We start from the raw sequence: 15,804 nt of genomic DNA, 5'->3' as shown, positions 1-15,804 counted from the left end.
ATGGGACTTCCTCTTCTCCTGCAAGGAGTGGCAGGGGCTGTGTCAGCTCACCCCCAGAAACCTCCCCCAGCTGCAGGAAGCTCAGCATCCTCCTCTGCTTCCTGCCCCCATCACTCCTCAGCTGTGGGGGTAGGGGTTACTGTACAAGGAGCTGCTGCCCCATCCGCCCAACCCCTGGGCATCTGGACCTCCCCTACCCAGACACCCCCACCAAGCCTCACCCCACATACCCTTAGCTCTTAACCCTCCATACCCAAACCCCACCCCACTGGACCTCAACCCCTGCATCTGGAGCCCCCCTGCACCCATAACCCCTGCCTCTGGAACCCCACCCCTGCGCCCAGACCAACCCCCACTGAACCCCCGCAGTGAAACCCCCACCCTGATGAGGCCCACATCCCTGCACCACCCTGAGCCCCTGACATCCAGCCTCCCATGCCACTGACCCCCAACTAGCTGCACCCAGATCCCCACCCCACAAAGCCCCACTCCCCTAGTACCCAGACCCCCCCCCGCTGAGACACCCACACCGAGACCCCTCTACTGAGCCCCAACCGTTTTCATCTGGTAGCCCCCGCAGAGACCCATTGCCCCTGCACTTGGATCCCCCCCAATGAGCCTCTGTGCGTCCAGATCCCCCCACACCTAGACCGTTGACTGAGCTGCCAGCACCCAGATTGTCCCACACAGAATCCTCTCACCCCACACCTGGATCCCTCCACACTAAGCCCCTCCACATTTGTATCCTGCCTGGTTGAGCCTGCCTGCCCCACACCTGGTGCGCCTGGCATAGAGGGGCAGGGTCCCAGGGTGTTTCTGGGGCAGGCCCAGGCCTTGTGCTGTGTCAGGGCTGTGTGCAGCCTCACCACTGAGTCCGAACTGTACCTGATCAATCCATAGTGTTAAACTTTGTTTCAAAATCCATAGAGAAAATTAGAAAAGTGAATAAATTCAAGAAAATCGCAATCTCCTCATGAACATTCCAGCATCAGAAAAATAAACAGGCTATTGTCAAATAAATTATCTGTTCTCAATCGTTCACTTCATTGAGACAGAGATTGTCCTCTTTACCAAGCAGTTTTCATATCCTGCAATTGCTACCTGGTTTACAACATATATTCATTGGCTTTCTAAGCCTTTACTATTCAAAATAGAATGTGGTATTCCCCTTGCCACAGTATGTATTTTAATCTTAGTAACATTGCTTATAAAGTTCTATGTATATGCAATTTCCATACAGAATAAGCACACCAACGTATTGTGTAGTGTCTCTGTATGCCATCATCATATTTCCTATACTACAGTTTAAGACCACAATTTGGACCTCTGAGCATGGATATAAACATAAGGAGTCGAACCATATTGTCTTAGAAATGTGCTCTCAGCTCTTTTGTAATTTGTGAAACATTTTGTAAAATGAATAGTACTTATGAGTAAATCCACTATTGTGTTATGCATACAGCAGATGGATTCTTTGAACTGAAGTGCTATCACCTATTTAACTTCAGCAAGAGCAAAAAAATGACTAAAGGCAAGGAAAGACTAAAGGCAAGGAAATTTACATTTGAAATTTTGTCAACATTGGTCAAAATGTTGAGCTATTTAAATACCCCATCAGCACAGTGATAATTCTGTGGCTGTTACACAGCAAGTAAATATCCTATCCCTCCATTTTGATTAAAGATGGTGGTCGAATTTTTAGCCAATTCATTGAGCTGAGTGGCTAGAACATTGTTAGCTGGTTCTTTGTGGAGTTTCCATTATCTGCAGCTGGAGGTGGTATCTTAGTACCAGCTGCCTTCATTTAAATTGCTGGTGCAGGGTAAAAGTACCACTTAGTGAATATTCATATGCACATACTCATATTTCTAAGATTTAAACTCATGGCAAAATGATGTCATTTCTGTCAGAGAATGATAGCATTTTCCAATAAAAATGGCAAATTTCACAATGTTGTGCAGAATTGTGGGGTTGTTTTTTGTTTTAATTGAATTAGTCACTAGTGGAAATTCACCATTTTCACAGCAAAAATGTTTTTGAGAGAGAAAATAGTAGTTTTTAGCTGCATGCAAAAACTGCCTTTTGTGTTTGTGTAAAATTCAATATGACAAATATTTTCCTTTCTCACAAACCTGTTTTTTGCCTGCGTTGTTGTATTATCTTTAATGAGTAGTTATTTTTCTGTTATCTGGGCCGAAATGGTGAAACAGGGTGAAGCATAAGATGGGAAGGTGAGTGCAGCTTGAGAGTGTCATTCTGTATTATAACTTCCAGGTTTCATTTTGCCAGTGCAAACTAGAATCCAGTTTCTGCTGTAGGAGGCTTGTGTGCAGCTTCCATGGATTTCAAATGAAAGCCACTTGAGTACCTCTGAGAGGAGTATTTATCCCAATGCCTTTTGATTATATGCTGATTCAACTCTGAGAAAAATTATGCATCACTTTGTGCCTGATAAGCAACTAATAAGATCAGGAGATGTTTACTGTAGAAGAAAAGGATTGGAGAAGAGGATTTATGGTAGAAAATAGGTAGATGTCATTAAGATAAAGCCAATATGGCAGGCACATTGGAACTAATGACTTTTACTTGTGCTTAAAATTCATTACATTCTTTTCTGTCTCATCACTCTAGCAGATTTTTTCTTGTTGTTAAATCTTTATTACTTGATTAAGGCAAAACCAAAGAAACATGCAATAGCAAAGATAAATAATGTTTGTTATGTGCTTATGACAAACAAATTAAGGATAATTTAAAGGAGTGTTGCAATATCTCAGAAAAAAAGTGTTTGAGGTTTTTATATTTTGGATTTTTTTTCCAATTTTGGAAATATTAAGGTGTGAAATAAGAGAGAGATTTTCAAAGGCCTAAAAGGACATCAGTGGGGTGAAAATGATGACAATCAATGGGAGGTGTCTCTCTGTGTCTTTTGAAAATCTCCCACTGGACATGTTAATGTTATCAATGACAACTGTATAAAGGAGCTCCTCCAGTAGCCTGGCCCATTCTAAGGCTTCCAATGAAATTTTGTTCAATTATTAGTGTGCTAGAGAAATAAGGTTTTTTTCTTAATTTTTGCTAGTTCTTTGGGTGTTGGTCTCAGACAAGTTTCATGGAACATTTGAGGTCTGAACCACAGGTAGCAAGACTGAAGAGAGTTATTCATGGACTTTGCTTTCCTTAGATTCTTTTTTTTTATGTGGTGAAACTGTTTCAGAAAGCCAGCTGTATAGTGCTCCTTCTTCAAGCATATGTAATAGATCAGAATTCATTAGTGTAAAGCAGGGGCAGGCAAACATCGGGTTTCCAAGATTGTATGGAGGGCCAGTTAGGGGTGGCTGTATCTTCCCAAACAGCCAGGTGTGGCCCGGCCCCTGCGTCCTATCCGACCCCCCCTCCCCCCGCTTCTCGCCCCCTGATGGCTTCCTGGGACTCCTGCCCCATCCAACCCTCCCCTGTTCCCTGTCCCCTGCCAGCCCCCAACCCCCACCCCTGGGACTCCTGCCCCATCCACCACCCCCTGCTCTCTGTCCCCTGACAACCTCTGGACCTCCCACCCCTGACTGCCTCCTGCTGCCCCATCCAACCCCTCCACTCATTCCTGACTGTCCCCCCAGGCCCCATCAAAACCCCCTGTTCCCTGCCCTCTGACCCCCCGACCCCAATCCACACCCCCAACCCCTGACCACCCTTCCGAATTCTTCTGCCCTCTGTCCAACCCCCCTACCCCCTGACCGCGCTGCCTGGAGCACCGGTGGCTGGCAGCGCTATAGCCGCGCCGCCCAGAGCACCGGGTTAGGCTGTGGCTCTGCAGCTGTGCTGCCCAGCCGCCCAGAGCATGGTGCGGCCCGCTGAGGCTAAGGGGGAGAGGGAACAGCAGGGGAGGGGCCGGGAGCAAGCCTCCCGGGCCAGGAGCTCAGGGGCCGGGCAGGAGGGTCCCACGGGCCGTAGTTTGCCCACTTCTGGTATAAAGGAATATTCCATGCGTTACAAATTACAGCATAAGAATTTATATAGTTATTATATATAAGTGGTGCTAAATTTCAAATAATATTGTAGAAAATGATGTATTGTCCCTGGAGTTAGAGTTTTCATAAAAAAGGGTTAACAGCTAGATTTTCTTTTTGGCATATTGAGAACTATATTACTTTAGCAGCAAGAATTCTGGAAGTGGAAATTCACTTCCAATTTCTCTCCCTCTTTTTGCAATGGTTTCCTCATGTAAATTCATATTAACATTGTATTCTTTTGCGGATGATTGCTTGTTTAATGAGAAAATACTCAAAGTGAACAAGAATGATCAGTTGTTGAGATTTGGGACCTTAAAGCTGGCCTCTGCTCCCATTTAAGTCAATGGCAAAACTCCCATTTGACTTTTTAGAAGTATTAAGTGAGTTTTGGGAAAAATTATAATTCCCTTCCATTTCTGAGCCATCTGCCTTTGCAGTAGGTATTCCTCCAGTTTGTCTAGGCCCCATGAAATGTTTGGGGTGTCTTAAAATTCCTAATTGTCTGTGTTCAATTTCCAGAGAGAGCATGTGGGGCTGTGCCAGGTCAGCTGTTAACACTTTTCGTTTTTTCAACTCCAGGTATGAAGTATTTTATTGTGTATTATATAATGTTCTGTGTGTTTGACAAAGTTTAGTGGCAGTTCATGTTAAGCTTTCTTTCTGTCTTTCTTTGGCTGGCTCTTGTAAGAGACAGCATGTGGGGCTGTGCCAAGTCATTAGATACAGAGGTTTTGGATTGGGAAAGGGTTAAGTTTGAGTATTTTCAACTCCTGGTAAATAAAATATGAAAATAGAACAAACAATCATGGCTCTTCTGATGCTTGATAAGATATAGAGTACAGCCAAAGTAAACTCTTTGAAATTAATAACAACGTCATTTTACACAAGGTTCCACAATTGAAATTTGTCAACGTAGGTTTTAATCCCTGCCAGTGATCCCAAGGTTCACAAGGTTATAGTGTGATAGAACAACTGTTACAAAAGAGCAACATACCTTTTCCAGGGGAGGGAGGCGGAAGTGAGGCTAAAATGATCAAAAATGTGTGTTTAAACTTAGGTTCCTAATTCCATATATTGGCCTCTACATAAATACCCTGCTTTTTCAAGTGCTGAGCTCCTAGATATTCCCACTGAAGTAAAATGTGGGATATTCCAGCAAATGCTGTGAAGTCATTGGGAGCTCCAGTAAATGTCTGGCTTGCACAAAGAGCATTTACATATGTGCAGTCCAATATGCATATGACATTGATATTGTGTATAACATGTTCATGGGGATTAACTGTTTGTGTTGGTTTGTTTTTGTTTTATCAAATTTTAAAACATATACAATGAAATGTCCTAGATTATTTTAGATCATAGCAGTATATGTTTAGTGTAAACAAATATGTTATAGAAAAATCTCATTCCTCAAATTTATAATTAGACCTCAGTTTCATCAGTAAATTAAGAGAGGGAGAACATTTGAAAGAAATTATATTTTGTCATTCATAAATTAACAGTCAAATAGATAAATGATTCTCCTAATCCATTAATATACAGTTAAAGAAATTTATATTACAGAAACTTCAAACTCCCATTTCTCCAACATTTACAAAATGGCAATGGTAACTCACCTTCTCAGGCCAGCTCAAGGCACTAAAATTGCTTGGGAAGAAAAGAATTATATAAACTCATTGATTTTAAGTAAGTATTTGAACCTGATCAGTGATCGCTGGCATATCTGCTCTCATATGAAAACCCCAACCCTAATACCTTTCTTCGAGCCAGTTGAAAGAGCAACCACAATTTTGGAAATTGTTCCTTGTTGGAGAGAGAGCCCATTACTGTCCTAAAATGTTGTGTTTCTTAAGGAATGTATATTTGAACATTTCTGTTACCATTTTGGATACATGCTCCTTTTGGTCCCCAGTGGGGATGGCAATCTCTCAATTTTACCCTAAAAGAAGGGCTTTGATTTGTAAATTATGACGCTTCTTAATAGCATTTTCATTTTTCTAGGATTTTCGTAAGACTAAAATGTCCCACTTAACTTTCACATAATGTCAGAATAAGATATGTTTGAGCAGCTGACCATGAAACAGGGGTTTCCTCAGCACTTCAAACATAGCTCCCACACTTATTTTTTTCTCAGCAGCTCATCTTCTTTATTCTGTTTTTCATTTTCTTTTCTTTGGGGGTGGTCTATGCAGATTTTGTGTTACTATGTGATCCCTGAGTCAGGAAAGTTAGGGGATTTCAAACATCTACACACTATGAATATGCTATTTACAGTTTATGAATACTAGCTTTATGTCTTCAATAATGCATACAAGTTAACCTTAGTAAGATTCCTTAGAGTGCATGGGTAGACCATCTGGAGACTTAATGCGCCTTATTCTATTCTGACACCAGTTGTTCTCCATTGTAACTCTATTGACTCAGTGGAATTACTCCTGATTTACACTAGTGTCAGATGAGAATAAAGTCCAGTATTTTAGCGAGTCAAATAAAACCTAACACAGCTAGAAAACATAGGAAATGATTTATAGGCTCTTCTGAATATTTTAAACATAATGGGCTGAATTGTGCCCCTCAGTTACATCTATGCAACCTCACTTAAGCAATGGGGAATCATCAGTGTGGTTGCACAGATGTAACCCAAGGTATAATTCGGGATAATGGGATAATCTCAATATATCATATGAAATTGTTAACTCCTACAGTTCACTTAAATCTTCAACATACTGCAAGGAAAACTCATCACAGTTGGTTTAATTTGCTTACTGGAGTTATGGATTATTGCAGTTAGGGAAAATAACAGGATACCAACAGTCTTCAGAAACAGTGAATTTTATTATAAATTAAATGCAACTATTTGTATAAATAATTTATTTTCATGAAATTTCATTCAAGAAGTTTGTTTTGTTTTGGACAATTTCATGTCACTGAAATTATGCTTTTTTCATGAAATTTCAGGGAAATTGGTATATTTGCATCATATCATGTTTAAAATTGTAATATATTCATTATTTTTAATATAAAAGTACATTCTTGCTCTTACTATTAAGTTTTGGGCTTACAAAATTTTGTACAGCTGTAAAGTAATATAACAAACATCCCTTTTTAAGTAATTTGTATTATTATTATTATTTTACAGATGTGTAACTTGAGACAGAAATCATGCCGTATCACTTCAGGGTTTCCCAGCATTAACTCTTAAGATGGAGCTTAATGTGGCTTCTGTCTAAGGTGGCTTTTAAAAAGTACTCCCTTGTTTTCTTATAGGCAATCATTCCACAGTTATTTTCTACTTCCTGACTCTCATTTCATTCTGCACTTTCATTTAAGTCATAAGGATTAATGAAGCCCAGTAGGGTAGAACCACTTCAAAATAGTGGGGTTGCACAATATAAATTAGGGGCAACGGATGAAGTTTTTTAAAAGTTCCCAAGAGCTCTACCTACCCGTTCAGTTTCAATGACAGCTAAGCATTTACTCTTATGCATTTTTTAAAATCTCATCTCATTTCTTTTTTAAACAACATCACCATCATTTAAAAATATGGAGCCTTTCTTTTCTGTGATGCTCAAGTTTTGTATTTTGATATCTGAGGCATTGTCTTTTAAATACTGAAAGTCACTGTATTATTTATTTTAAGATTGTTCAGGGAGATGCATTCTTTACATTTAAGACTAAGTGGTACCATCGTCAGTTGTCACTGAGGAAGCCCAGAACCCTGAACTAAACTCTTGACGACTAATTAAAGAGCATCTGATTTCTAAATATTTCCAGTAAAATTCTGGCCCCATACAAGCCAAGAGAATCTTTACCACTGATTTCAATGGGGTCAAGATTTTTCCCCTCTGTGTACTGTGTCTTTGTAATTTTGAAACACAGGGATAAATTGTGGGTTCATTCCTATGAGGAGCACAGGTGGGATGGTTACAGTGCTGTAGTGGGTTTGCAGAAGAGCTCTGTGTAGGGAGAGTCATGCAGAATAGCTCAGGGAGCACAGGAAAAGCATTTTCTGTGTGCCCCTTGAAGCTTTTCTGGCTTATCATGCTCAGGAAATCTGCTGAGGGCCATTCGTGCTCAAATCAATCCACTGGTTCTGCAGTCAAACACAGGCAAATTTATTTGGCCTTTCAATGTAAAAGATGGATTTATTCAGATTTAGTAACACAAAAATTCTGTACCTAGGGAAGTCAGTAACAAAACTCCCATTGACGTGAATACCCACAGTGTTGCTCCTGCTTCTTTTCCAGCAAAACATTTATCACTTCCCACTGTATCCTTGAAAATATGTCTCCCGGTCCAGGTTATTATATTGGTGATACAGCAGCATTATTTGTATACTTCAGAGGTTGGTAGGTACAGGATGCTCCTTCATCCTCTGTGTGCTACAGACAGTACTTCTTTGCTCCTGTACAGTTCACGCTTGCTGTTCTATTAGGAGCACACTGCACAGCTTTGGTCAGATGGGAAGTGGTTGGCAGCTGCAGGACCCAGATGCCAAATTCTGGAATATAGCTTTCCTGTACTGGCATGTGGGTTTGTTGCTGGCTTTTTGGCTTGCACCTCTGCTAGCTTCTTGGCAGGATCTCTAGCTGGCAGCTGTAGAGCTGCCTCTGGGGCCAAGCTAGGGTCAAACTGCTGTGGAGCTGGATGATTTCCTTGGTCTGAATTATCCTGCTGGACACTATTTTCACCTTGATTTGCTTTGACTCATAGACTATTCAAAGACAAAAACTTGCACTTTTCTTTTTTGTTTCAGCTATTTACAGAGCTAACTGAAAGCAGTGATTGTGATAAGCTAGCAGATTTTAATTAAATTCAGCGTTTTGAGATATATTTTTGCACCCCTAACTCACGCTGTTAGGTAGTTAGAAGTGCAAGGACTCAGATTGCTCCTGCTGCTCAGCTTCAAGGCAGAGCCCCCCTTTTTGAAAACCTGACCCTATGTCTGGATCTGAATTGTCATTTTGAATCAAGAGTCCGCCCCAGCCTCTGTCAAGTAGAAAAGTGATACTTTTTTTCAGTTAGCCTGAACCATGTGTTTTAAAAAAGTTTTTAAATAGTTCCTTCTAATGTTAATAAACAGCAATACAGGGTGCTACTGATAATAATTTGAAGCGCCTCCACAAGAAAATGCTTGATCTTCTTTTTGCCCAATTTTGAATGCCCTCATTACATAGTTTAGACTTAGCTCATTTTTTTAGCCTAAATGAGGCAATGAAAAATTAATGCAGCTAGGGACAGCCAAGGCATTTGAAGTAATTCCCTAAACTATGCCTTTCCCTCCATGCTGCTCAGCACATAAACCTTATTGTCAGTGGGAATAACTGCAAAAGAACCAATCAAGAATGCTCACTAAGGCTCAAAATACCTACAGTAAAGTACAGATTAGTCATACTCGTTATAAAGTTTTCATTCCTTCAGTCACTTACAGTAGGAGAATGGGTTTTACTACATTGGAGACATAGGATATTCATCTCACTGCCTGTCTCATACTGCTCTTTTTAAAAAACCTTATTCATGTTAATCTTTTAATTGTGATTAATATGACCAAATTCAACTACTCTTACTTTTATCCTTCTTCCCTGTTTACGTCTTCCATCCCTTTTAATCCCCCACAGATAGAAATCAATGGCTCTTCGTGTTTACACTCTAGCCAGAGGTTTCTGCCTTGTTGGTGAGATTTTTAGTTGCTCTCTATAGCCTGATGGGTTCGGAGGATCTTACGCATAGGAAATCCTCTAAAGGCTTCTTTGTGTTGCAGTACACGTTGAGACATTGGCAAAATTCTCCCAGCAAAATGCACCTTTGCCCCTGGACTTCACATGTTCGCGGGAATGACCTGGGGGCAAATTCTCTTTTAATAAAACAAAACAAAAATAGCGGTTCTTGTTGTCCATATGTGTTGTTTTTATGTGTATAATTAGTGATGTGCTAAGGGTTAAATCACTGTAGGAAGGAAGATACTGTCCTTTACTGCACATGTAGTAGACTCTGTGACCTAGTTACCACAAAAAAAGTTTTAAAAAAATATCTACATTAGTATAAGTAGGGGACCGTCTCATCAGATCAACGTGACTCTAGGACAGGGGATATGATGACTTAGCAAACAATCACGTTTTCCTCTCATTAATGACTATTCTTTCTTATTGACAGATATCTACAAAGAGAGGATCTATTTATTTCTATGACAGGTTTCAGAGTAATATCCGTGTTAGTCTGTATTCGCAAAAAGAAAAGGAGTACTTGTGGCACCTTAGAGACTAACCAATTTATTTGAGCATAAGCTTTCGTGAGCTACAGCTCACTTCATTGGAAGCTGTAGCTCACGAAAGCTTATGCTAAAATAAATTGGTTAGTCTCTAAGGTGCCACAAGTACTCCTTTTATTTATTTCTATGAGAGACTAGCCTGATCCCCAAGGCAGCAAAAGAAGGCATAGCCTCTAACTTATAGGGTATTTGTCCATGCACGTGATGAATGAAAGTCATTTGTGGATTTGTAGGTTGCATTTCTACATGATTAAATGTTTTAAGTCTATTGATTTCATGCTGGGGATTAATGATGCTGAATGAAAGAGTATCAAAGACTGCAACGTGTTTACATGCCTAATTAAAATAACTTTTAAAAGACCCAGAGAACCTGTTATTGGCTAGGAATGAGATAGTGGCAATGTAGGACCAATCATGCATTCTGCATTGAAAGAAGTCTAAATTAACTTATTTAGGCACTGAAAGAAGAAGAGTGAAGGTTTGAAAAGATTGACTGTACCTTCCTGAATACTTAACACTTCTGTTAGACTTGTTCCATTGAAACAGAGGATTAAAAAGGTTGTGTTATCAGTTGCTGCAGATCTCTTTTACTGAACCAGTCAAAGCAGGATGCTTAGCTGCCTGTGATTAATGAGCACAGCTTTTAACTGACGACTCTGTTGGTGATAAGAAAAGGAGTACTTGTGGCACCTTAGAGACTAACCAATTTATTTGAGCATAAGCTTTCGTGAGCTACAGCTCACTTCATTGGATGCATCCGATGTAGCTCACGAAAGCTTATGCTCAAATAAATTGGTTAGTCTCTAAGGTGCCACAAGTACTCCTTTTCTTTTTGCGAATACAGACCAACACGGCTGTTACTCTGAAATCTGTTGGTGATGGTGCATTAAAGAACAAAACCCAGAGAGATGCAATGGGAGTAGGAACAGGAGATGCAGTATAGAAGTTTTTGCTTAGCATTGACTTAATGCTTTTTCGTCTGTGTGTTTGGACTAAGTGATAAATGGTCACTTACACCAAAGATCACAAAAGATTCAGGCTGCTCCCAGGCCCAAGAGACCAGTCACTTACCCCAAGTCAATTTGTACCTCAGATCTCAAACCAAAGACAAGTTGGTTTTGGGTCTTGTACTAACCAATGAAAATGGAAAAAAAAATTCTCACAGAGTTGAATGATTGCCCTGTTTTTTGACTCTGTGAGAATTTTTTTTCCATTTTCATTGATTAGTACAAGACTCAAAACCCTTAGTTACAGAACAAAGTGGCTGAGCAGTAACTGAACTTGTGTATACCCAAGAGAACAGTAATGCTCATTCCTTGCAAGTTTCCTGCCTCTGTGCAGGTGCAGGAATCAGGAAGTCCTGAATAATTCATAATGTGCAAATTAGGCCATGCTTGCTCTCACTACTAGGGTTTGGTTTCTGGTTACCTGTCTAGCTGCCAGAAGCTATGTGTGAAAATAGAGGAGGGTGTGGCAGGAAGTGTCACAGTTGAAAGGCCAAAGTCACAAAAGCTGCCTGATACTCTGAGGGTTTGAAGAATTGGTGCTTATTGAGGAACTGAAATATGCCTTGAGTATTCATGAAGTGTTTTCTCAGCAAGGGCTCATTCCATTGCTTGGACAAGAAAAACCTGCCTTGTCAAAAATTAATATTCACTTACTTTTTTAAAAAAAGAATTACTGGGCAAAAAAAGAACCTCTTTGAAACTCTTTTAAAGACAGTTAAGCCATACTAGAGAATGTGTATTTATTATGTCAAAACATGTTTGAACTCATGGTCAGAGATATTCCACTAAACATTTTGAATGTCACGAATGTTGCTGCTTTGGGTAAATACAGATTGTAAATAGCTTGCAATGCCTCATTTGAAGTCTGTATCTTCTGGAAGTATAGTATATGACCAGAATCTTGTATAGAAGTATTTTATCATTTAAAAGGCAACATTCCTATATTTAAAAAAACAGCCCATATCAATTATCTTTTTGATTTAATTACTGTTAATCTGCCTTTCTGACTAGAAGGATGAAATGAAACTTAAATGGTGCATAGTCTTTCTCCTATACAGGTATGAATTTCAGTCAGAGGTAGGTTTGCATATTGTTTTTCCAGACTCGATTTTGTATCCTTTCTTTAAATAAGCATGTGTGACCAGTGGAGTTGGCTGATTATTTAAGTAAAATATATGGATCTTTGTTTATAATATTTTATTTAGGGTTGGGAGCATCCAACATCTCAAGCAGGGGCAGAAGGGAGAGAGTAAGTTCTCTGTGGAGATGTGTTTTTCTGTTGTGGATGTAGAGAGAAAATAGCAGCAGTCAGAGACCCAGTATAAGCAGAGCTTTCTTTTAAATGATTGTTTTCTACATTTTCCCCTCTTGGCTCCTATATGAAGCAGCTAGGTCATATTGCAATCATCTGTTTTTGTATTTCCCTCATTTGGGTAGCTGGAATATGAGCTGGCTCTCATTTCTAGCTGATTCTGTCATTTCCGCTAGGCCCCAGCTTGGGTGAATGCCAACACCAACAGGTGATCTTTGTAGCTGCAAAACAGCAGGAAGTAAGCTGCGCATGTATGAGACAGTTCACCAGAGGGGCTGTCTGGCCTGTCTCCATCTTTCTTTGTAATTAACACACCCTCCCCCCATCTGAGCTGAAAATCTGTGCAGAACAGCTCAGCTCTGGCAGCCATTGAACAGCATATAAGGGGAAGAATGTTAATAAAGGGTCCAAGAAGAATACAGGCTGCACAAGTGCAAAGGTACACTTTGGTCTTAAAGGGAGACTGTGGTTGGTCCTTTTAAGGAGCTATAACAAAATTATACTATCTGCTATAAAATAATATCCAGTCTAAACATTGTGGAAAATAGGGATTTACGTAAATTGCTGACCTAACACACTAAGTCTCTTATACTTAAAGATTAGTTTACAGCAATATAGCAATTCATTTCAACTTTTTTCTTTAAAATAAGGGGCTTATTTGTGACATAAAGAGTGGTGTACTCAGCCAGACTGAAAGTAACGTGGCTCCCTTGAACTAGGATCATCTTGAGTTCTGGAACAAGGGGCGGATGCTGCAGCAGCAAGGCAAAATACTGTCATAACTAGCTATTGCAGCAAGAGGTGCAGCCTGAGCAGATGATTGCAGAAGCAGTTTTAGAAGACACACAAACCTTCCAGGAATCCTCAAAAAGGTTTCAATGGAGGAGGCAAATTTAAAAAGATATTTTAATGTAAACTAAGCTGTATTTAAAAGACCACAATGGCTTAAGGAAGACAGTTTCAAATCATTACGTCCAGGACTTAGATTAACCCCTTAATACCTGTCAGCATATCACATTATTGTGACATGTTGTGTTCTCAGAAACCCTAACTGCATGTTAGGGTGCAGCCTGAGTCCTTGGTTTAGGTACTTGATAACCTTAATCCTTTACAAAACTGACGATATGCCAAACTCCATTTGTGCTTTTTAAAAATGGAAGCTACCTTGCCTCTCATGGACAACAGACTCTGTGCTCTTCTTCTTCTCTTCTTCAGTGCTTAGCCAAACAGTTGGCCGTAGCAAGCGTTCGCCATTTGATCCATTCCCATGCAGCTGCAAAAGACCGAGAGTCCAATTTCGGAACAGACTTGATTCATCCATGTAATATGGGGTCTGCCTCTGAGCTGCCTCCACCCCTCAGTCAGTGAAATTTTATCCCAGATGTTACAAGCCACCCAGAGAACGGCGTTCACTGGAATGTCTTGTAGCATTCTCGCTATATGTCTGAAAAGCATAAGATGCCGTCTACAAACAATGGCCACAGGAGACTGTAGACCAGAGTGACAGTAAACATATGCAAAATGAAGTCATTTCACTTTATGTCCAATATATAACGTTGGCATTTTGTGTGGAAAGCCTCCAGGTTTGCCCAGTCTGAGCGGCATAGTATCCATGTTTCACAATTGAACAGCAGTATGGACAGGGTACAGCTTGAATAGATCTTGAATTTAGTTGTCATGCCAAGATGATGATGATTCCATATCTGTTGTAAACCAGTGGTTCTCAAAGCTCGTCCGCCGCTTGTTCAGGGAAAGCCCTTGGCGCGCCGGACTGGTTTGTTTACCTGCCACGCCCACAGGTTCGGCCGATCACGGCTCCCACTGACCGCTGTTCACCACTCCAGGCCAAAGGGGGCTGTGGGAAGGGCGGCCAGCACATCCCTTGGCCCGCACTGCTTCCCACAGCCCCCATTGGCCTGGAGCGGTGAACCTCATCCAGTGGGAGCCACGATCAGCCGAACCTGCAGACGCGGCAGGTAAACAAACCGGTCTGGCGCGCCAGGGGCTTTCCCTGAACAAGCGGCGGACCACCTTTGAGAACCACTGTTGTCAACAACCCATGGCAGATGCTGCGATGGCAATCTGGTGGAGACCCTCTATGTGAGAGTTGGAGGAACTGGTGAGTATAAAACCCAAATAGCAAAATCTGGCACTTCTTTGACAGTTTCATTATTCAAAGAGATTAGGGTTGTGGGTGGACCTGATCCTAGATTTTGCAGCTTTGTCTTTGACCACAAAACATGGTCTGTCGTTCAAGATGGCATTCATAGCAACTACTATTTGATTGCTGAGACTGCGGATTGTGCAGAATGCTGCCTTTAAGTATCTCCTGGCTATTCTGAGTTCAACATCATCTGCTACTTGGTTTTAATATTCTTCGTGATCATGAAGTGCCAGGGTGTTGAACGTTCACTTCAGCTGATTATGGGTGCACTTATCGCCACGCTGGAGGGCAGTTGCCTTCAATTTAATTGTCTGCAAGGCTCCTTTGATGGCCATAGTTGATGTGCTGGGCTCCTGTAGCCGATTATCTGCTTGGCAGATTGGTCGAGGATGGAAGAGAACAGGCGACCTCGACGTTGTCTGGCAGGTCAGCTAGGACTGAGAGTCTATTGTTGATGTCAATAAAAAACCTGTTGGCTAAACCCAGCACGTGGAGAAGTGCATCGAAGTCAAACTTCTTCATCATTGCAGAGGACGTATTTGCTCATTGAAACAGCAGCGACACCATGCGGGCAACCATAGGTGGTGATCCGTGTTCACGGCACATTCCACACCGCAATATACTCTGCAAGAGGTGAAGAGCACCTGTGACGTGTGACGATGCGGTGCAACTTCTTCTGAGTGATGCCGCCATGCGAGATCCAGGACATCCGGTATATGCATTGCCACTTGAACCATGACCCAAGAATGGAAAGACTCTGGGAGGCACAGAACGTGAGCAAGTGGCAGGAGTTATCGTTGGGTATACCTGAACCTTAATGGCCAATAACCTATTCAAACCCAATTCAGAGGGTGCCAGTAACTGCATTTAGGTCACTCAGGATCATGAGATTATCATGTGGAGGGGCAGTACGTACTGGAGATTCCAATTGTTCATAGAAGTGATCTCTGACTAAACCACGTATGGGTTACTATGACAGTGAAGTGACCATGCCAATGTTTAAGATGTGCAATAAGTAGTACAATAAGTAGTTGAGAAGACATGAGCAT

At 41.1% G+C, this 15,804-nt stretch overlaps 1 protein-coding gene across 2 annotated transcripts in view; it reads left to right on the top strand.

The window, feature by feature from the left end:
- Positions 1-15,804, top strand: part of KLF12 (KLF transcription factor 12) — a 367,692-nt gene that overhangs the window by 278,400 nt on the left and 73,488 nt on the right. The window contains exon 6 of one of the 2 annotated variants that reach the window (XM_084622607.1): positions 4,527-4,586. The exons of the other annotated variant lie outside the window; for it this stretch is intronic. Coding sequence (XP_084478733.1) covers positions 4,527-4,586 — 60 coding nt within the window. The remainder of the gene's footprint in view (positions 1-4,526; positions 4,587-15,804) is intronic. 2 annotated transcript variants of the gene reach the window in all.

The sequence above is a fragment of the Lepidochelys olivacea genome (genome assembly GCF_965140295.1).
Source record: "Lepidochelys olivacea isolate rLepOli2 genome assembly, chromosome: 1".
Classification (NCBI taxonomy): Eukaryota; Metazoa; Chordata; order Testudines; family Cheloniidae; genus Lepidochelys; species Lepidochelys olivacea.
The sequence above is the reverse complement of the archived record's forward strand: the minus strand, read 5'-3'. Positions and strand labels throughout refer to the sequence as shown.